Source organism: Lissotriton helveticus, chromosome 7 (assembly GCF_964261635.1).
Source record: "Lissotriton helveticus chromosome 7, aLisHel1.1, whole genome shotgun sequence".
Taxonomy (NCBI): domain Eukaryota; kingdom Metazoa; phylum Chordata; class Amphibia; order Caudata; family Salamandridae; genus Lissotriton; species Lissotriton helveticus.
Window position 1 is genome coordinate 96407557 of NC_136068.1, and position 24201 is coordinate 96431757.

General features: G+C 47.1%; 1 protein-coding gene across 2 annotated transcripts in view; it reads left to right on the forward strand.

The window, feature by feature from the left end:
* The window catches only part of MTG2 (mitochondrial ribosome associated GTPase 2), a 51391-nt gene that overhangs the window by 23682 nt on the left and 3508 nt on the right, over positions 1 to 24201 (forward strand). For both annotated transcript variants that reach the window (XM_078651592.1, XM_078651591.1), the window contains exon 6: positions 2605 to 2743. In XM_078651592.1, coding sequence (XP_078507718.1) covers positions 2605 to 2743 — 139 coding nt within the window. The remainder of the gene's footprint in view (positions 1 to 2604; positions 2744 to 24201) is intronic.

Sequence of the window (24201 nt, forward strand, 5' to 3'; positions counted from 1 at the left end):
AGCCCAAGTTTAGTGAGCCCAGAGGCTTTCGCGTATTTAAAATGACCAAAGTGAGTAGGGTTGGACCCATGCGCTTTTTTTTACCCCTATTGATGAGGCAGTACCCAAGAGTGATTTATACTCACTAGCTCGTGCCAGACATAAATGTGGCCCTCCAGGCACCCACCTCAGAACACTCCACTTGGGTAGAACAGGAGAGCACTGGAACTGCTGTCTGTGACCTGAGAGGACCCCTGAAGGACTATAGCTGCTCCTTCTTGTACAAAGGACAAAGAAGTGCACTCAAAGGGCCATAAAGCTGACTTACAGTTTTAAAGTACAGGAATACAACAAACCACAAGATGCCTTTTGTGCAAGTTCTCAGCTGACCAGTGGCAACTAGCTCTGAACTGGACCAGACCCTGCTTTTTGCCTCTGTCTGACACCCTGTGAGTCTCTAAGTGCCTCCTTTGAGGTCTTGGCGGGGGGGGGAGTGCTTTAGAAGTGTACTCCTGTTGTGCATTGGGACTTAAAGGACTGAGGGCCTTATTACGAGTTTGGCGGTCCATAGTACCGCGGAACGCATGGTGGCGGACTGACCACCTCAACACTGCGAGCCAGCCCGCAGTATTATGAGTGTGGTGGTTGGACTGCCACAGGACCGCTGCGACGGCCGGAGATCAAGGATCCCGCGGTGCACTCGCAGTGTTCAGGAGCACTAATATGCTGGCGATGCGGCTGCAGCACCGCCAAGCATATCAGGAGTTGCCTGTCCACCGCCCTTTTCAGGGTGATGAGCTTTTCAGGGTGATGAGCCTGCCCTGAAAAGGGTGGCAGAGAGACAACAAAGGGGGCCCTAACTGCCTCTCCTGAGGTGCATGTTGGTTGTGCACCCCCAGTTCCTGCACAGTGTGGCATGTATGCCACACTGTGCAGGAAGGTGCAGTCGGAGCTCTGAGAGCCGTGGTCTGGTTGTTAGGCTGTTTTGTGAGCCTAACAGACGGCCGCAGGACCGTAAAATGTTTTACTAAGATGAACCTGGTTGGTGTAGCCGACTCGTTTTCCATTGTGGTCAGCGTCCAATTGCGCCTAGGTTCCAGTCTGCTGCGACCATTGACTATCAACAGCACTGAGTGCTTCTTGGTGCTATTCCAAATTCAAATTAAAAAAAAATGTCTCTTTTTCCCCTCAATGGAATTTTGTAATTTTGTTTATTACTCTATTTTTACAATTCAATTAGTTTTTTTTAAAATTGTTTTGTATTTGGACTTTATTACTGTTTTGGTACTCAATAGCTACTTTAAATTATGCCCTAAGTTGACCTCTGCCATAGCTACCAAGTGGATTGTGCTCAGGCTAATTCATTGACTTTGAGGGTTCACCCTGAGAAGGATTGTGATTATTCCATGAGGTGGGTAATCACCCACCTCTAATAATAATCCAATGTTTTACACCTGCTATCAATATTTTTATGATAATACCTCTTAGGCTATTTCTTTGATGATCATCATGTGTACTCCCTCTGCTTCCAAGGGGTTTCATTTAGACAAATATACCTTTCTGCTGCCTCTGCGAAGCTCTCCTTTAAAAAATAAAGCAATCTACACTTAACATGCATGTTCAAATCAAGCAATGAACAATACTGTAAAAAAGTGAAAAACTGAGTTATTTGAAATGTACACTGTAAAATCAAAATAGATTTTTTTTCTAGCAATACAAAACTACACTAAAAATAAAAATATATAATTTGAATAGAATAATTCCAGAATACTTGGAGACACGAGTATGTGATGGGAAATTATATCCGTGAATAACCCACTCTATAAACATTTCTCTCTATTCACAAGTGGAAGGTTAATGGTGTCTGTTTTGAGCTGCTGAAAAGTGCAGAATTGAAGTGGAATTGTCAAATACTGTCCACCAACCCCCATAAAACTCATTCATGATGGTCAGGGGGAGCTCAGACTCCTACCTCCCTCCTGCGACTTATAACAGGAGGTGACTGAATAGCATTGAAAATTAGTTGTTTTGGGAGGGAAGCATGCAACTCTCAAAAGATGATCGGTACAGCAACAGAGAACAATATTGTTGCCCATCTGCGTGTATTTGTGAATAATAAATTGTTTATTCAAATTTTATTAGATTAGCATTATTTCATTCATGAATTCATTTTGGAAGTAAAAGCTGCCTAAGGGATTCGAGGTTATAGAGAACCACTGTAGTTTTTTTTTGCATTTTACTATGTCGGGTAGTACTTGCGTTATGCGATCAGAATATAGAAGTTTGTGAACTTGCCAACCAACAAAATCATAAATAGTAATACATGAAAATTAATTTGTATGAGCTGCTACCTTTAGAACCTCCCTGACCCGACTACTGTTTTTTTTTTAATTCACAAATTTCAGAATGAACTGCTCTTAGTGTTGAAAAACTTTATCTGCACTGTTTAAGCTATCACAAAAGATACAGACTTCCAAAAGGTCCTCCGAGATGGGATGTGCCATGCACATTTAATAACTGAGGAGTGGCAATAAAAGACCAATCCATTGTAGGTGCTTGAGTATGCAATATCCTGGTCTCTGCTTTGACTTTCCTGAGTTCTCTCTTTTCTTTCCCAAATTTCAGGTTGGCTTTCCTAATGCTGGAAAGTCGTCCCTTTTGCGAGCCATCTCGAACGCGACACCTGCGGTGGCTGCTTATCCTTTTACCACCTTGAATCCACACGTAGGCATTGTCCGCTACCAGGACCATGAGCAAGTCGCTGGTAAGTTCATCATTTGTCAGATTCTTCTGAGTGAAATTGAGATTTCAATGATGGAAGTAGGACTCTCTTGCCACCATAGCACATACATATTCATTTTAATTTGTTGAAATTGCCTTCTCTTCTAAAGTTAAACTTTCTTAATCAATCTCTACACTTAACGCCAGTGTTTGCTCATTTTCCAACTTCCCAGGCAGCTCGTAATCACAGTGTTGATAATCAGTAGAAAGGCGGTGGGACCAGTCATTAGATTTCTGTGTGCTAGAATATAGCTTCTCCTGGATCACTTTCTGTAATGTAACTTTCACCGCCTCCTACTTTACACTTTACTGCAGCTGACCATATAAGTATTAGTTGCAAAACAACCTGAGTCCTGTGAACTTTTCAGGCTACTTTGTCTACAGACGTGCTTTAGTGGAATGTAACTTAAAAAACAAGCATTTACAATGCAATTGTCTCGGCATTATTAAAGGTAGAGCTATTGCCATTGCTCATGATTTTTGTTTTTTTTAATAATAAATAAATGGCATTGTCATTTACATTGCCAATAGCTTAATCGTTAAATAAATGGCATTGTCATTGACAATGCCAATAGCTTAATCGCTCGCAAATGCATGACCTATTGCATTTACGCCCACACAGAGCCACACACAGACACCCCCCCCCCACACACACACACACAGAGCCACCCACACAGTCATTCATATAGAGCCACCTACACAGAGCCACTCTCACACACAGAGCCACCCACACATAGTCACCGACAAAAAAAGCTATCCACACAGAGCTACACACACACAGAGCGCTACACACAGAGCGCTACGCGCCACACACACACAGGCAGAGCGCCACACACACACACACACAGAGCGCCACACACACACACACAGAGCGCCACACACACACAGGCAGAGCGCCACACACACACAGGCAGAGCGCCACACACACACACAGGCAGAGCGCCACACACACACAGGCAGAGCGCCACACACACACACAGGCAGAGCGCCACACACACACAGGCAGAGCGCCACACACACACAGGCAGAGCGCCACACACACACAGGCAGAGCGCCACACACACACAGGCAGAGCGCCACACACACACACAGGCAGAGCGCCACACACACACACACAGGCAGAGCGCCACACACACACACACACACAGGCAGAGCGCCACACACACACACACAGGCAGAGCGCCACACACACACACACACACAGGCAGAGCGCCACACACACACACACAGGCAGAGCGCCACACACACACACACACACAGGCAGAGCGCCACACACACACACACACACACACACAGGCAGAGCGCCACACACACACAGGCAGAGCGCCACACACACACAGGCAGAGCGCCACACACACACAGGGAGAGCACCACACACAGGCAGAGCGCCACACACACACACACAGGCAGAGCGCCACACACACACACACAGGCAGAGCGCCACACACACACACACACAGGCAGAGCGCCACACACACACACACACAGGCAGAGCGCCACACACACACACACAGGCAGAGCGCCACACACACACACACACAGGCAGAGCGCCACACACACACACACACACAGGCAGAGCGCCCCACACACACACAGGCAGAGCGCCACACACACACAGGCAGAGCGCCACACACACACAGGCAGAGCGCCACACACACACAGGCAGAGCGCCACACACACACAGGCAGAGCGCCACACACACACAGGCAGAGCGCCACACACACACAGACAGAGTGCCACACACACACAGACAGAGCGCCACACACAGACAGATCCACACACAGACAGAGCCACACACAGACACACATCTTCTCACCTGCACAAAGGAAAGGACAAAAATGCACACAGGCTTCGATCAAACACCTTCCAGATTAACTGCCCAGACTGCAGCAGCACGCACAGCTTCAGACCCAGCACTTACCCACCAAATACACTTGCGCCACAGAAGCAGCACTGGCTGGTGAGACTAGCCAGCCACCAGGGTAAAACCAGACAGAGCAGATGTTCTGAAGTGGCCGCTACCCACAAGACAAGGAAGCCACCAATTTCCAGGACATGGGTCACCAAGACTAACTATTAGTCAGTCAAAGCTCTAGCCTGTAGAAGGGGCAATCCAAAAAACACTTGTAACCCAACCGTGTCCCCGTCCTCCCTCGCCCCAAAAGAATGTACAGTCAAATGAGATTGATAGGACACTTTGTAAGGCTGAAACAGGGCACACTAACTGTAATATCCAGACGCGGGTAGAAATCGAAGCTCGGAATCAGAAAGGGGGGCCCTGAACACTGCAGGGGGGCTGGGGAGTTCAGCAGTCAATTATACTCTGCCTTGAAAATAGTACTGTGCCAAAATGGCCTCTTACCCAGAGTGACTAGTACATGTCGCAGCTCAGCGCCCATCACAGAGCCATTGGCTTCTTTGTCGAAGACCCTCAGCCCTGGTCCTTCTTCTTCGCAATTGTCTGCAGCATGGGCAAGAACTCGTCAAAGCCAAGCATCTTGGTGTTAAGCTCTGGGGAGGAGAGAAGAGTTCAGAGGAGCAGTCACCGGCTGCAGCAGCGTGCCAGGCTGGCGAGTACACATTAACAGTGACAAACTTTAAACAACGTGATCGTCCAAGTTCCCCAAAACGCCCCTACCACCTCCAGTCAGGTTTTTGTCCCATCCCAGACTGTCAATGAATATTACTGATATGGTCCATCTAGCAACTGTGAACGAGGCAGAGATCTCCAATTCAATGTGTGAAAAGCCACCTAACAGATCAGATTACATAGAAGCCCAGGACACTGCAAATTCCTCCCTGACTAAAGTGGGTCAGAGCCATCACAAACACACCCACACAAGTAAAATCTGAACTCAAAGGCATTACAACCTAAAAAACAGTGACTGTGTTCTGCAAACACTCACACTGTGATTTGGGGTTTCCCAGCACCTTAAGGACCTCTGCATTTGTGGAATTCTGGCCCAAGGCCCGCATGACAGCACCACACTGGCTGTACTGGATCCGGCCATCGCCGCTGCGGTAAAAGAGGAGGAAAGCGTCCTTGTACTCTGCAGAGGAAAGCAAGCGGAAAGTCAACACGCCTCATGGGACCGCAGTTACAATGCGAGAACGAAAGGAGTATAGGGAGTGGGTCGTTAGGCGCAGAAAGAAACTAGGCAGCAAAGCGCTGAAAGAAAATATGGAAAACATTAGGAGAAATGTTGTATCAAGTGTCATCTCACTAAGATATTTAAGTGATTGTCCATTATGATGAGTCCCTCACCAAATCCAGTCTTCTGCGGCAAACAGACAGCCCACACAGCTCACAGAGCTCTCACAGCCCACAGAGCTCTCACGGCCCACAGAGCTCTCACAGCCCACAGAGCTCTCACGGCCCACAGAGCTCTCACGGCCCACAGAGCTCTCACGGCCCACAGAGCTCTCACGGCCCACAGAGCTCTCACGGCCCACAGAGCTCTCACGGCCCACAGAGCTCACAGAGCTCTCACAGCCCACAGAGCTCTCACATCTCTCACAGCCCACAGAGCTCTCACAGCCCACACAGCTCAGCTCTCACAGCGCACACAGCTCTCACAGCCCACACCCCACGCAGCTCTCACAGCCCACACCCCACGCAGCTCTCACAGCCCACACCCCACGCAGCTCTCACAGCCCACACCCCACGCAGCTCTCACAGCCCACACAGCTCTCACAGCTCTCACAGCCCACACAGCTCTCACAGCCCACACAGCTCTCACAGACTACACAACAGGGGGCAGGAATGCAAGCACACCGGAACAGGGGGCAGCAAGCACAACGAGGGAACTGGGGGCAGGAAAGCAAGCACATCGAGGAAACACGCACAAACAGGGGGCAGAGGCAAGAAAAAGCGAGTACAAACAGGGGGCAGGAATGCAAGTACACCGGAACAGCTACAGTTGTCTTCTATTGACTTGCAGGTTGAAGTGAAAGATTAAAAGATTTTTAAGTGTGCAGTGCTCTTGACGTGACCTGAGCACTGGTGATGCTTGGCACCTACAGCTGACCCGGGCGGGCCCACTTGGTCCCTGTATCGCCTGTGCCTGCCTCCCAAAACCAAGCTCAGGAACCGAAGTGTGAGCAGGGCAGTATGGAGCCATGCAGCTGGGAAGTGAAAAAACGCCATTTGGCGAGGAGCAGATGGCAGGCCAGGGGGGCTGATGGCGTCTAAAGGCGTGTCTTCGCCCCCATCCTCCACCCCTAGCCTCAGCTCCCGGAGGGCCGCCCTTGTCTCCGCAATCAATGAAAATTAAAGTGCAGAGAAAGGATGAATGGCTGAGGCTCGAGTCCCCCATTTGTTCCTCCCAGCTACTGGTGGGCAAGAGTTAAACTACTGCAGCCTCCGCGAGCAGCACTTAAATTAAACAGTCTCTGCGTCAAGACGGTCTGTGAAGGAGAGAAAGGGGCGAGGGGTGTAGGGGCGGTAAAGGCAAAAGGGGGAGGAGGACACAAAAAAGGAGCTTTCCGCTTGATTTCACCAGCACAGAATCGCGTGGCATAAATTAAGCCAAGGAAGAATACGTGCACTGGGCAGGACTCCGATGGATTCCACCATGCTTTTCAGCTACGCTTTGCAGCAGTAATCGGGAAATCTGTGCCATGTCATCTTAACAAATGCGGGACAAAGGAGAGCTGCGGGCGGAGGGAAGGGGTGCACAAACAGGGAGTTAGAGGCAAGAAACAACGGCACAAACAGGGGAGGCAGGAAAAACGGCACGAAGAACGCCACAAACAGGGGGGCAGAGGCTTACCTCATGCTCTCGGTAGACGCTGCTCGAACAGCAAAATGGCGGCCGGCAACTCCGAAAATTTTCGGATTCGGGGGGCGTGTTTAGGCGTGCTGAGTGACTGGTGACGTCACAGGGCGAAAGAACGCCAAAAACACGCCCCCGAATCCGAAAGAGACGGGGCTTGTTTGGAGTGACTCCCTTCTCCTCCAATGGCTGGCCTCCGTTTAGGAAGCCAGCCAATGGACGAGAGGTGGAGGAGAGAGGCGGGTTCCAAGCCCCGTCTAAAAATCATTATATCTCCGACCAAAGACTGCGCAAGCGCAGCCTTTAGGTCCTCGACCTAAAAAAAGTATAAGAACAAAACAAATTTGGTTTTAACAGTCCCTGGGGAAAAAAGCTCAAACTGATCTATTTCAGTATTTGTATCAAAGTAGAATTTTAGCACAAAGTCTTGTTCTTTCACAGAAGCACTGTTATCTATTTTCCAATTGCCAGAAGTCCTCCGAAATGGACCCCTCAGAGAATCCTGGACAACTTAATAAAAGTGTTTTTTTTAACACATGCTTTATAAAAGGCGCATTTAAAAAAAAATGAAAGCATTATAAAGTGTACAGATAGACAGCACAGCATTACACATATAAAAAAAACAGCAGTATTAGACTGACCTTTGATTCCAAGGGGACACTGTTTTGACAGCCGACATATTTTTTCTGATGTGTACAATTAGAAACCCTCAACATTTGGATATTTTTAGAGCTTGCGAGACTATTGGGGCTTAACCACTCTTTAACTAACTTGCAAGGAATCGTGGCGATTCCTTGCAGTGCCCGTGACTTTTAAGCTCAATGCGCATGTGCATTGAGCTTAAAAGCTCGTGCACATCAGTTCCCTCAGCCGGCTGCTTTAACACCCTCTCCCCGCTCCGCCCCCTCCCCTGCCCGCCGTGTCTCATTTCTCCTCCCCCCTCCCCTTCTCTCCCTCCGTCTTGTTTAATCCCTCCGTCTTGTTTAATGTAGCGTTCTTCCATATCCGCTTTTATCGCATTCATACACCATCTGCTACTCTATACACGAGCGCTTGCACTCTCAGTGTATGTCGGGATGAAGGCACATGTCACACACTGTGGCCGGTGAATTGCTTTGCCGACTTCCTTCGTCGTAAAGGGTACTTGTCCTCATCGCAGGGTTATGGTCATTATTTTCGGTCCCCATCACATTATTTCTCAGCGTGTGCTCTGCCTCAGGACGGCATTTCTCCTCCCCTCGGGCAAGCAGATAGCCGCAATAACACCCTCCCTGCTCAGCTTTCTTCTCAATTTCTCCCCGTCTCCACTTCCCATTAGGAGCCCTTCCTCTCCCCACTTCGTATGCTAGCCTTCACTCTAGCAATGGCAGTGCTTTCACTTGTTACAAAATCAACCACTTTAATGGTAGTCAGTGGACTAATTCAATTCCGAATATTTGTTTCGAAATCTAAACTTTGAGAAAGCCATACGTGATTACACAAAATGCAGATCTTTTATTTTGTGCTTTATTTTATTGCATAATGCATCCCGGTGTCAATTCTGGCGAAAGAACACATTTTGCACAAAAAAGATGAAAAAATAAATTTGGTGCGAACAGCTGCTTGCGTTCTGTTTGTTCATGTTGTTCCTGTGATATAATTTTGTAGCGAACTGCTGCATAATTACTCAACATGGTATAGTTTTACAATTTTTTCCAAATTACACCGGCGTAATTTTACTTTTGCTCAGCCCCTGGTCTTTTTAGAGCAAGTACATAGAGACGCAAAAGTGAACTCCGCTGACTTTAAAGCATCCTGCTTCAAATGCTTGAGACTGCTCTAATCGCCTGTAGTTTTATATTCCCATAGCTGCCGCTTGATTTAACGACACCTGGAATAGCGCCGTAAACAGCACTCGAAGTGTAGTGGAAATGCTGTATTGATGTCGGCGTAAAAGCAGTTTTTGACTTTAGGTTACTTGATGAAAAGAAGACATTGAAGAATTATAAGAATATGTGACTTTTTGGGGACCTTTTATATAGCGTGAAACTGACTCGAAGGTATTGGGGCGCTTTACCTGAGCACCAGTTACATTACAGAAAGACGAGTTTATTTTTTTTCTCTCTCCGGAGATTGAGTGATTTGCCCATAATCACAGCTTGTTGAGCCAACGCCGCTCCCCCCGCCCCCTGCTTCACACGTCTCACGGCCAGCAGGCCGTCTCGTATTTCTCCTCCCTCCCTCGCCTCCCTCCCTCATCACTGACGACGCGAAAGATTTACCTCCATAAATCTTAGCTTGGTCGGGTCCGTTTTATTTTTTGCTTTATTTGTTCTTTGCCATTCTTGTTATTGTGTTCAGGTCCTCCGAAAACCCTCATCTCCTTCCTCTCAGCTGTCAGAAAACAGTGGTCAACGCACTTAGTTTATCACGTGGCCTGGACTATGGCAACTCTTTACTTGGGTGCTCTTCCTTATGTTGTAAAACAGTTTCAAATTGCGCAGAGCACAACAGCCTTTCTGCTTAAACTTCCTTGTTATTCTCCAGCATCTGCACGTCTTTTCTTGCTTACATTGGCTTCCGCTTTAGCTGCTGTTTGTATTTAAAGGCCTCTGATTCTCTCATCGAGCTTTCTATGGCACTAGACCGAATTACATTCCAGACAAACTTCAGATCTACTCTTCTGTGTGCATTATTACGCTTACCTGCTCCGAATTTTCATCTATTCCTTGAAATTCTCAGGACTAGACTAAGAGGTCGTGACTTATTCTTCTTGGACCCCCAAATTATGGAATGAACTCCCTTCTGTTCTTCACGAGGAAAGTAGTTTATCAGTGTTCTGATGCAACCTGAAAGCCCATCTGTTTCCATAGGGCAGCTAACTATGATTTCTGTTCTCTCTTCTCCATTTTTGTTTTCACATTAAACTACTGAAAATATATTATTGCAGTTTCCTTTGCAAATATGCGAACAAACTCCCCGACCCTACTTATTTCTCCCACTCCCGCTTGCTACCCTGCTCCCCCGCCTCGCACCAGACTACCATTTGTCGCATTTAGACTACCTTCTCCCCCACCCGACTTGAAAGGCAGCCTCACACACCAACATTTGTCTCTCACACCACAGACTCCTGCTCCCCCGCCCACCCAGCAATGCCGAGAGCTATTCCCTCCCACTTGTTTTTTTACCCGCTCCGCCCCCTCCCCTGCCCGCCGTGTCGCATTTCTTTTCTCCTCTTTGCTCCTCCAGCAGTTCTGTCACATTTCCTTCTCTCCTCCCTTGTCCACCTTTTCATTGTTTTTGCCCACCTCTCCTCCAGTTGAACTCTGTCACTAGCTCCTTTCAGCCCCTTCTCATTCCAGTGTTTTCGGGTCCCATCTCATGCTTGTTATAAAGGGGCTGCCAAAATGCGGACACTCCTCAACCCTCTGCTTCACATGAGACTCTGCGGCTCTCCTGGGACAATAAACCACTCCAGAACAAACATGGAGTTGTCATACGCGGCCATCTATCTCAATTAAAGGCCACATAGCTTCTCTAACCTCTAGGAAAATCTAGCCCTGCTATTTAATTTTGGTGCGTGATTACTGTGTAAAGAAGGTTTGCATAACGTCTCATCTGACTAACTAGTGCTTTAGTTTAGCATTGTATGTGTTTTCATAGGCTTGTGTGTATGTCCTTTAATGCATGTGCATGCTTGTCTTTTTCTGTTCAGTTCCCGTGTCAGTGTGTGCTTACCTGGATTTCCGTTTGTCTAATTTATGTGGCCTTTGTCAACGAGGCAATCCGCTACTCTGTCCAACGTTTATGAAGACGAGACACTCAACCACGCAATGCCACTCACACACACAACGCCACTCACACACGCAACGCCACTCACACACGCAACGCCACTCACCCACGCAACGCCACTCACCCACGCAACGCCACTCACCCATGCAACGCCACTCACCCATGCAACGCCACTCACCCATGCAACGCCACTCACCCATGCAACGCCACTCACCCATGCAACGCCACTCACCCATGCAACGCCACTCACCCATGCAACGCCACTCACCCATGCAACGCCACTCACCCATGCAACGCCACTCACCCACGCAACGCCACTCACCCACGCAACGCCACTCACCCACGCAACGCCACTCACCCACGCAACGCCACTCACCCACGCAACGCCACTCACCCACGCAACGCCACTCACCCACGCAACGCCACTCACCCACGCAACGCCACTCACCCACGCAACGCCACTCACCCACGCAACGCCACTCACCCACGCAACGCCACTCACCCACGCAACGCCACTCACCCACGCAACGCCACTCACCCACGCAACGCCACTCAGCCACGCAACGCCACTCAGCCACGCAACGCCACTCAGCCACGCAACGCCACTCAGCCACGCAACGCCACTCAGCCACGCAACGCCACTCAGCCACGCAACGCCACTCAGCCACGCAACGCCACTCAGCCACGCAACGCCACTCACACATGCAACGCCACTCACACACGCAACGCCACTGAAACAACAGCGCCACTCAAACAGCGCCACTCACACACGCAACGCCACTCACACACGCAACGCCACTCACCCACGCAACGCCACTCACCCACGCAACGCCACTCACCCACGCAACGCCACTCATCCACGCAACGCCACTCATCCACGCAACGCCACTCATCCACGCAACGCCACTCATCCACGCAACGCCACTCATCCACGCAACGCCACTCATCCATTTGCAAAACGAAAAATGTTAAACTCTTCTATTGCGAGACCTATTGCATTTTCAATGCTTGTTTTTTAAGTCATCCTACAAAAAAACAGTAAACAGGATATTTGTATGCTGACAATGTCATAAAGCGAAACAAAAGGGGATGATGGACGGAGCGTTTGAGCAAATCAAACACTCGCCCCCAGTCAACTGATCTGGGTTTAATCCATCACCATTCTTTAGCCCACTCAGCCACCCCAGTTCAGACATGGCTATATGCAAATCAGTTTGACCCTGTGGCTCATGGGATCAGTCCAGCCCGAACTGCCAAGCCATGTCTTCCCTGGACCGGAAACAAGCATCCTGGGACCGGTTTCGGATTCATAATCCTCATCAGCCAGGCTATCTTGAATCCAGTGGCCAAGTGAGCAAGGGACTTGCGTCTGAGCATACCCTGCCAACTTGGGGCGAACAAAGCGAAACAAAAGGGGATGATGGACGGAGCGTTTGAGCAAATCAAACACTCACCCCCAGTCAACTGATCTGGGTTTAATCCATCTCCATTCTTTAGCCCACTCAGCCACCCCAGTTCAGACATGGCTATATGCAAATCAGTCTGACCCTGTGCCTTATGGGAACAGTCCAGCCCGAACTGCCAAACCATGTCTTCCCTGGACCGGAAACAGGCATCCTGGGACCGGTTTCGGATTCATAATCCTCATCAGCCAGGCTATCTTGAATCCAGTGGCCAAGTGAGCAAGGGACTCACGTCTGAGCATACCCTGCCAACTTAGGGCGAACAAAGCGAAACAATGTCATAAGGCAGACTGCATTCACTCGGTCTTGATGTCTTCAATTAACAAATTTAAAATCGAAAAAACAAGTAGTAATTCAGACTTCAACCGCTAGATGTCAGAATTATACATTGCTTGTGAATCCACACCGCAAAACAGGTAGTTACAGCTCAGCAATGTTTTTCATGTATTCGTTTGATGGCTGTTGTAGTTTGTAGGTTTAAGTTAACAGCATAACTTTTTCCAGACATTATGTGATCAACACAAAGAGGTTTCGAGCCCATATTTTGTTTGGTCACAAGTTGTTTGCTTCCACAGAAAAGAAGTGCTTCCCCCCACACAGCTGTGGTTATTGTGTTTATTTATCCAGCTGCCTGAGCCAACAGCAGTATGGCTGCTTGAGCACTAACTTTTAGGGGAACACACTCATGACCCTGTAATGCTGTTAACGTGACTTGGATAACTAGATATTTTACGTTTTTGTTTCCTCTGGCAGCAGCGCAGATGGTAAGAGGGCAGCCATGAGAATTGTATTGCAGCCCCAGAACCCTCACCTTCCATCATTAACTCTAGACTTCAGAGAGAAGTTTTGTGTTTGAGAGTTGTATGCGATTCCAGAGGATGCACTAACTTAAATGGATTTTTGGGTCTCACTGGACAGTGCAACTGTTGTGTGACTTTTTATGATCAACAAACAGCTTTCAGAGTACTACTGCGAGAGGGGCTTGGGTTCCGTACAAATGTTGGTTCCCCTAAGTACAGGATTTGAGTGGGCTATACTTGTGCTTCCACTAAAAATACCTCTTTGTTATTCTCGATAGAGCAGGACTGAGTTTATGACGGCAAGGCAATTCTTCTTTTTTTTATTTTTTTTTTTAAATTAAATGTATTTGTTTGTTCCACAATTACTTAAAATCATTACAATCTAAAAACCCTTGTATGTTAAAAACAACTACAATAGAGATAACACAGCACGCGTAAATAAATGAATAATTAAGAGCGATAATGAAGCGAGTGATATATTAAAATCAAATGTCTGAGGGGGTTAGTAGCAGACGTGCCGATTCCCCCCCAACCTCCAGAATTCTCCATTTCAGCCCGTCTGTCCCTGTTTTAGTCTGAGTTTGGTAAAGGGGAGTTACATAGTCAGTTTTCTCTAATTGTGATTGACTAAGCGTTCAGAGTTATGAAAGGTTCTGCCCGTGAACAGTCTCTTGTAATTGTTCAGAAGGGTGCAGTGCTACTGCAGCCTTCATAAATTTCACAAAGCAGGCAGACAATTGTACAGATTCCCCTCTCAAACACACCTCTGTGGTTCCTTGACCGGTTCGGACATTCAAGATGTGCCAAAGTGGTCGAAGCTAAAACTTCCTTATCGGGGTAACACCTCACAGATACAAAGCACATTGGTCAGTGATTCCACTCTTAGCACAGAGGCAGCCTCGCCTGTCCTTCTCCTCTAGATTTCTCCGCCCGTACCAACAGGACTTCAGTGGGACTAGACGAAAGCGCAAGCCCATTAGCTGTTGTTTCATGGTGAGATTAAGGGGCAGGAAAAGGTAGGGTGGAAGGGATCCTGGCTCATTAAACATCAAGGCCAGACTACCTTACCTCTGTTTTTTCACAGCTTTTGTTGTACATTTTGGTAGCAAAGCTTATATTCAATAGAGCAGGACTGAGTTGGTTATGAAAGCAAGCCAATGAATGTGGCTGCAGACCTATCTCTTTATTATGAAATGTTCTGAAAAAGGCAGTAGGCCTGATCTATTGATTGTGAAAAGCATATGTTGAAGTCAATAGATATTTATGGGCGGATTGTTATTACTCTACATTAGAACATTTGAATGTTGGGAGCTCCATTGAAAACAATGGAGTGCTCCGGGCTTATAATGGCTGGTATAAGCCTGGAGCACCAAGATTCCAATGTTTCTTGGTTCACAGCTTTGGCTGTGAACAAAGGCTTCAGGGAGCCTGAAGGGATTTCAATCCCTATCCGCTCCCTGAAGGCTTTGTTTTATTTGTTAGAACATTCTACCCTCTAGTGGCAGAATGTTCTAATAGCCTTATAGCCCTCCGTAGCAGGGCTATACCGGCAATTAAAGTCCCGCTGCTTTGTTAAAGTCCTTTGCCTACGGTTCGGGCCTTTAATGCTGCAGGTGGTGTAAGTGCAGGACAATCAGTAGGCTGATGATCCCTTTCAACATTGAGAAAATACATCTTGAAGCAATAGAGGCATAGTTGGGTGAGTTTATTATCAAATTTTCCTTTATCTTCAGATGTGTTATCATACACATATCGACTCTGCACATGGTTTTTATTTTAGGATGAGGTATTTGTAAACCTCTATCCCCCCTCGCCCCACCCCCCCTCCCCCCTTGCCGTATTTTAGGTCTCGCGCCTGCTGTCGCAAAGCGAGACCTATTGTGATCATTTCTGCTTTCAAGGAGCCAAGGGAGACAGGAGACAAGTGATGTGCACGCGCGCGTAAAAGGATCAGGTCGCGCGCACTTCCTGTCTCCCATGGCTCCTTGAAAGCAAACACACAATCACGCATGCACACACAGATACAGAACCCCCCACCGCGCGCATATACACACACATAGAGAACGATCCCCACCTCTCTCCACCGCGCATACACACACACACGAGCACATATAGAGAACACCCCCACTCCCCCCCTACACATACACACGAGCGCACCAAGACGCACCCCCTCCCCCTGCAACTAAACCCCACTCACCGGCACTCCTAACGTCTGCCGGGCTCTCTCCTCTGGCCAGGCACTCCGTGGGCACGGGCTTCACAAGACGGAAGTCCCGCCCCATGATAAGTATCGTTTTGGTGAGTGCGCGCGCACGTCTTGTTCTGTGCGCTGCATTCAGTCGTCACTCTCCCGATCACTACTAGGACAGGAGATGTGCATGCGCGCGGCCTCCGGCGTCTCGCGTCTCTTCGTCTTGTTACAGCGCGCGCATGACGCGCTTTCATTTTCCCTCCCTCCCCCCCGTCAGCTCCAGATCATCTAGCTAGGAGATGCAGAGGCTGGGAGCTGGCAGGCAGCGTCTGGTGCGGAGGTAGGCTGGGTGCCAAGCTGGGGTAGTCATTATGCAGCACTTGTTACATTATTGTGGCGGCCATGCGCCTAACGTTTATGTGCACGGCCGCCCGCCATACTTTGTTTAAGCAGTGAGATGTGCCACACATTTTAAACATGGTAGAAGCTGAGTTTCTTTTCAGCAGAAGCCCGTGCACTCCCTGAACCAAGTTGTACTGGTTCTCGAACTGGTTATATTTGCATTGTTAATCCATCTTAGTCATGAAGACCATGCAAGAAGCTTCAGCTTACTATACCCATATACAACCTGGCATGCTTTCCAATCCTGGCAAACCCACCCTGATGTTTTGCTAGTGAGATGCGCAACATAACCTGTTAGGTTTTTCCTATCACTGCACAATCCAAGCCCTGATGTGCGCACACAATCTACATATAGGTTATGCATGCCGCCGTTCCATTGGCATCCCATTGCCAATATGGACCAGTAATGCCTGCAAGTAGAATGGCAGAGTAGGGGCACCAGCGGTAATATTTGTTGTCCTGGGTTTGGCACATAAAAGGAAACGTGCATTACTAGAAGCGCAATGGCGTAAGAAGCGGTATTGCAATAGCTTGTAATACTAATGTTAACAATTTTACAACTGAGCATACATCGCATTGCCAGTAGCACCAGTAACCTTTCTTCCCGCCCCCTCCTGTTGTTTGTGTGATCTTTGTTCCCGCACCTTCTGTTGTTCGCGTTGTCTTTCTTCCCACCCCCTTCCGTTGTCCATGTTGTTTTCTTTATGTCCGTGTTTTCTCTGTTCCCAGCCTCTCCCACCATACTTTGTGTTGCCTTTCTTCCCACCCACCCCCCTCCTATGCTTACCTGTGACCCACACAGCCATAACTGTGGGAGAAGCGTCGCCAAAGAAATAAATCCAAAACAAGTCCAAGCTATTGCGGTGATGGGAGATGTGCATTTTAAAGCACATCACACCTGTATCATTAGTAGGAACTTGATACAATTTAAAGAAATGATTAAAAAGAGCTTTTATAGTTTATGATAAGGAAACTTTAACGGGTCTCCGGATGGAGGTATTCCTCATTCCAAAACCCCAATCGGGGCAGCTTTGGTATCTGACGTTTGAACACTGGAGCGGCACCCCCAGGTGCGGGAGCATGTGAAGCGACTTCTTGGCTCGTGGGATGGACAGCAATACTGCCAATGTGGACGGACTGACCTTCCTCCTCCAGGTGAGAGTACTTGACTGCTGGAAAGTGCATCGCCGCTGCTCTTAGAGGTTTTGCACGCTAAACAGGCACCTGAGTGAGAAGGATTCACAAGCTGAAAAGGCATAGCCGCTGCTCTTAGAGGTTTTGCACGCTAAACAGGCACCTGAGTGAGAAGGATTCACAAGCTGAAAAGGCATCGCCGCTGCTCTTAGAGGTTTTGCACGCTAAACAGGCACCTGAGTGAGAAGGATTCACAAGCTGAAAAGGCATAGCCGCTGCTCTTAGAGGTTTTGCACGCTAAACAGGCACCTGAGTGAGAAGGATTCACAAGCTGAAAAGGCATAGCCGCTGCTCTTAGAGGTTTTGCACGCTAAACAGGCACCTGAGTGAGAAGGATTCACAAGCTGAAAAGGCATCGCCGCTGCTCTTAGAGGTTTTGCACGCTAAACAGGCACCTGAGTGAGAAGGATTCACAAGCTGAAAAGGCATCGCCGCTGCTCTTAGAGGTTTTGCACGCTAAACAGGCACCTGAGTGAGAAGGATTCACAAGCTGAAAAGGCATAGCCGCTGCTCTTAGAGGTTTTGCACGCTAAACAGGCACCTGAGTGAGAAGGATTCACAAGCTGAAAAGGCATCGCCGCTGCTCTTAGAGGTTTTGCACGCTAAACAGGCACCTGAGTGAGAAGGATTCACAAGCTGAAAAGGCATAGCCGCTGCTCTTAGAGGTTTTGCACGCTAAACAGGCACCTGAGTGAGAAGGATTCACAAGCTGAAAAGGCATAGCCGCTGCTCTTAGAGGTTTTGCACGCTAAACAGGCACCTGAGTGAGAAGGATTCACAAGCTGAAAAGGCATAGCCGCTGCTCTTAGAGGTTTTGCACGCTAAACAGGCACCTGAGTGAGAAGGATTCACAAGCTGAAAAGGCATAGCCGCTGCTCTTAGAGGTTTTGCACGCTAAACAGGCACCCGAGTGAGAAGGATTCACAAGCTGAAAAGGCATATAGATGTCTTCCATATCTCAGCCTTTGCTTCTGGTGTGTGTGGTGGTAGCATACCCCACATCAGGTGAAGCGGTAGTCTGCTCTCATATGGGTGGTGTTATCTTTTAATTTAGAGCTGTGTTTGCTAGGAAGGTGAATATCAGTATCTAAAAGTAACTTTAAAGAGCCTATGTAGTAAATTCCGATACCAGCTAAGCATCCTCATTTCTTGGTTCTTTAGCCTAATAGTGCTTTGCACCCGGAGTTTTTTTAACCATACTTTGTGTTAAATGTGTAACTACAAGTCTCAGAATGCAGTTTCTGTGGGTTAAGAAGCCAGGCTGACTCACCATATGAGGCCACGTGCCAGCTGTGCCCCTCTCCCAGCCACTGTTTTATCTAGGTGGGCCTTCTAAGGCATTTGGAGAAAGGTGGCAGTTGTGGGTGTTGTAAAGAAAATATATAGTAAAAACAAGCAGTATTACTGCATTTTGTGGTGCACATATTGTTTGTATTTATGTTCTTTATCAGTATTTAAAATTTTCCCGTTTTTAGAAAGTATAGTGTGTCTCAAGGTACAGACGGTACTCACAGTATATACCTTTCAGTGACCCGCACGCAGTGGACAAGCTCCCATATTTCTTTTAGACAACCTCTGGCTCTCTCGGGCTCTGATGGAAACGTTTATGGTGGCCCAAGGCATTGTGACACATGCATCCTTATATGAACAAACAACGTGGTGTTGCAATCTAGCTGCTCGGTGCAGTTTCCACAATGGAGGGACTTAAGGGGGGAGATACACACTACATACATGTACATACATGGGCAGAATGTTAACCGTTCTAAAGTGCCTCGCAGTTTGCTGGTGTTGGGGGACAGGTAGGTGCTTGAGCACAAAGAAGCGTGTAAAAAGTGACAAGCTGTTATAAAACCACATTTGTTTTCACAGAGGTCGTCACGTGCCTTTCCTTTCTGCTGTTACTCACGCCGCACACTTTTTTTCCCACAGGGAAACTTTGTTTTCGAATCTCAAAACAAGGATTTGCAATGCAATAGGTCGCGCATTTGCAAGAGTTTGAGCTATTGGCAGTGTAAATGAAAACGCCATTCATTTGTGTGTTTTCAAAACCTGCAAGCTGTGTGTAAACACGCACTTTGTTCTTATAGTCCTTGCTTAAAGAAGCAAGACTGGCAGTAAAAAAGGCGCAGTTACTGCCAGCCTTGCTTCTTGTAAGCAACGACTATAAGTAGAAAGTGTGGGTTTTTTGCACAGCGCACAGGTTTTCAAAACACATAAATAAAAGGCATTATCATTTACAGTGCCAATCGCTCAAACTCTTGTAAATGCGAGACCTATTGCATTGCAAATGCTTGTTCTTAAAACATCCAATGGGAGATATGTCTGTTGCATTAACTGCACAGATACAGAGCATGTCCAAAGTTTTTGACAAGCCTTGACACAGATTTGATACTTGGATCTGAAAACACTATTGAGGCCCTTGTTAAGAACCTCTCTACAGATACAATCAGATTTGCTAAATAAAATCATGATGTCGGAAAAAACAGTGCTCTGTAAATGCTAGAAGACCTCAACTTCCAGAAGGGGGTGATTTAGTTGTCATACAACTCCTTTTTATTCTCCTGTAAGCCACTGAGGATCAGTCATTTCTGTGCAGGGTGGATGAGTGACTTTCTGAGCTCGGACTGGGCATATATAACTTTTTTGCCACAAGTAAAGGTCATGTGAGTAGACCGAGCAAGGAAAGAACCTTGTGTGAAATCTGAATGACGTCCAAGCCAGACAGCAGACTGTATTATGTTACGTAAATTGTTCAAAGAATGGAAGATTTAGCCTCAGTATATTTGATTTTACTTATAGTACATATATTTTGGTAATAAATGGAATTGTATGACTGCCTTCGAAATATATATGCAAAATCAGTACAAGGCAGCCGCGGTGCGTCCATTGGGGCGTAGGGGCGTAGCCCCACTAAGCCACTTGGACGCACCGTCACATTTTTGGCAATAATTACCTCTCTGTTATTATTAGCGCAGTGCTACCGGCCGGGAATCCGCCGGGAGTGGGACACACCCGACTCAATCGGGAGTGCGCAGGGGGTGGGGCTGGCTGGGCTGCTGCAGCTTGAGTGACAGTCCACACTCAGCTGCAGCAGTACTGCGCATGACAAGTTGAGGTGCCACCTTGCCCGAGCATGCGCGCTAGACTTTCCCCATAGAGAGGGGACCAAGGGGGTGCTGCTTCTTACAGCAGCGCCGCCGCTGAAAACAGGTTGAAAACGGGCGAGTAGTAAATGTGCCCCCCTAGCCAATCCTGGCGCTGCATGCAGCGCCAGGATTGGCTGGTCCACTGCACAGAAGGGCAGGCAATCCATTATTGGATGCCGCGCGTGTGTGGTGGAACACTCCCTCGGCACCACTTTAAATGGCCAATCACTGTATGACTTCATGTGAAGCCATGCAGTGATTGGCCATTTCAGGACGAATCTCTTCTCTCTCTCTAGGCTCGGCTCGTGTGGGCAGCAGACCGACTCCCTGCCTGCCTGCCGCCTCATCACCTCAGCCACACGCTGTCACGCTGTCACGCTATCTGTATCCTGCTCCTGTGAAATTATTATATGAAGTAAGATTAAGAATTAAAAAAGGATTAAGGGAAATCTGTGTAATTCTGTACAGTATGCCTGTTCCTTGCGCTGATTTGCACCGGTGCAGCGTCTCAGGCGGTAATAATCACAGAGGGACGGACGGTCCGAGTAGTATATGCCCCTAAAGTGCTCTTACTGTCCAGTACTTCGGTTGTCGGCAGGGCTACTAAGCGCTATATCAACAGAGATTGGACCCTGTGGCCTGGGTGCGCATGCTGATGCTGGCAATAGATCATGATGCGCCGCTAGCCCTGCCCACTCAGCTATCACAGCGCTATACAGGCCGCAGGAGTAACATTAAATGGGCCTTTGGGCTGGGCTTTGCAAATTGTAAGGGGTGCGCGGTGCGCCCCGTGCGTATTTTAGATGGATGGATGGATGGGGTGGGTGGTGGGGGGTAGCCTTGTGATTGTATGCGTTTATCGCAGGAACCCTGAAAAAGTTGTGTCGTCATCATGATCAGTATAAGGCCACTCGAGCTTGCCTTATCTTCTAACCAAATGCTGTTGTCTACGGTTTTTCTCGAGTTTTAAAACGGCCGCACCGGAGGACTGGGCTGTTACACCACTTTGTACTAGTAGACTCCTATATGTATACTGCACAATGACACCATTTTTATTCAATGTTACATGCATTGCACAGTTTGCACAGTACTAACTAATGCAACTGGTACGTGAAAAAGTAAATTCCAGTTACAGGCGCGACAAATGTTCCTGTTTTTGTGTTATAAAAACTTTATTAGCAGTCAGCAGTGTGCTTGGGAGTGTGTCTCATAGTGTACGGTCAGCGTATGGTTATACTAGTATTTATTACAATATTTACCTAACAGCATACTGACATCACCTCTTAAGTCTATCACAGTAGCAACCTAATATTTATACATTGCTTAGAAAAACTAGAAGCGCTTTCTACAGCGCAACATGAAATGGTTTAAAATTATTATTAACAAAGACATGACCGACGGTGACCAATAGTCAGAGATGCAGCCTACATCTGCATGGAGGCTGCCATATTTAGTGGGGCAAATGGTGGCAAGCTCCTAAAGAGAGGAGGATTTAACTAGCACTTAAAATATTTTACATTTCTCATTAATTATAGCTAAATAATTCTTCAAAGTGGGCACAACTTACTACACATATTGCAATTTGTATAAATGGAACCTCATCCATAGCACACTGAAGGAAATGAGGGGGATCCAGCCAAACCCAGAATCCTTCAGCTCGTTCTAAGCTAGAACCGGGATACAGCTGGCACCAGTGAAATATACTGAAGTTGTACAGGTGTAATTTGTTTGCACCGGGACACATTAAAAAAGTTCCTTCATATTGTTTTCTTTGAGTTACGAGCCAAAAATGCCTTGGGTGAGGGTTTTGTTCTTTCAATTTCTTACAGGGAAGGCCCGATTTAAAGGACCAAAAGTCTTCCGTTGTTCTTGTATCATTCTGGCTGGGAGCTGTGTGGATGCCAATGCAATGAAGGGAAACAAAGGCACACAGACTGTTATCACGTTACACATACTCAAGATCAATTATGATCTGGATGGAGTTTTTTTTCACTTTGTTTAGCCTCTTTATGGAAGAGATAAGCATGCACGGTACAGATGTCAGAGCATCTGTCTGCATGAGTAATTACACAAATAACGATTTACATTTCACCTACTAATTCATTTTTTTATTTAAGACTTTCATAGCACTACTAATCCCAATGTAAGGTTTCATGGCACTTTGATCACACATGTAATACAGGGAGAAATCAGTCTACAGGAAATGTTACATAAGGCATCAAGGGATAGAAAGTGTAGGAATAACATATCATATGGTGTCAGAGCCGAGCTGTCCCTCTTTAACTGTCTTAATAAACACGTAGGTGCTCCTGAAACCGGGCACTATTTACACACGACATCTGTTTTCCAGCTATGGTCAAGCACCACATTTACAATAGTACCTTATTTTAGGTCATGACTGCATTACCTCTCACTTTCTCCGAGGTGCCATCCCGGGCAGTTTGCCCTGTACTCCCCATTTACAGACGTCCAAATGTGTACACGAGGCCCTCTTTTCATGGTTGTTCTGTGCCAGGCTACCTTTATACAAAACTACTTCGTGCGACACGGGTCTGCTGCTGTACTGCACGCATTTTCTGACGCCACAGACTAGATAACATAGTATATGTGAAGAAATAGCTACAGGCTGTAAGCAGAAATCTCCATGTACATTAGAAACGTATGGTTAATTTCTGATTATTATCTGGATGGCTGATCCTAGAAGGGAAAGGTTCGGGCAACTTCAAAATAATCTCTCAACTTGTCGATGGTTTTATTACCTGCATGGTAGCCTATGCTTTTACATATTTTTAAATACATCAGCCGTTACGATGTACAATTGTTGCATGAGCGACTTTAATTGGAAGAGGCTGCGCTGAGAAGAACATAAGTTTTCCAGGGCTGAGTTAGGGAGAAGTGACATAAACTTGCCATCACCTAAAACGGATTGAAATAACCACTGTGTAGAAAATCGGCAATTATCCCAGCCATTACGTTGATTTATTTCACAACTTTAACGCATTGGACAATTTCGTACATGATGTAACTTAAATCACACACGTACCGTGTTCTTGTCTGTTTTAGAAACGTGTCTTTATAAAGGAAGCAAAAGAGCCCCTTACTGGAGCGGCACTAAAAGATCATATTAATTGGCTGACATATGTTTATTGTTTTTAATTCATTTCTGCTGCGGATTTTTGTATTGCCCGTCTCAGCCTGAGCCTCTAATAATAATAATACGGGCGGGGCGCCAACGTATTAACGCTCTTTCACAACCAGTATCAGCAAATTGCTCACAAACTGGTTTCTAGATGTGGATATGCAATTTGCGATGGGACCAACTTACCATTTTTAAATCTAGAAAAATAATTAGGCAGGTCGCAATTTGTTATTCCCCTTTGGTTGGCTGCAAATGCACAGATGGTGGCCTACAACAGGCAAATGACCTCTGTTCCTGCATTTTCATTCCCAATTGCAGTAAAAACCAATGATATATCACTGTGATCGAAATCAAAAGTGGAGGTTTCTGTCATCATAACCCCTTCTAATTACCACTCAGAATGAGGCGTAGAACCCATTTTGTGAGGGGAAAAGGTTTCGGGACTCACAAACGGAATTTTATACATTATATGAAGGCATTTTTGAAGTTACCCCACCCAGTGATTTTGCAAACTGCAGACTTCTTGACTGTAAAAATCCTTTCATATTTCGGGCCCCTGG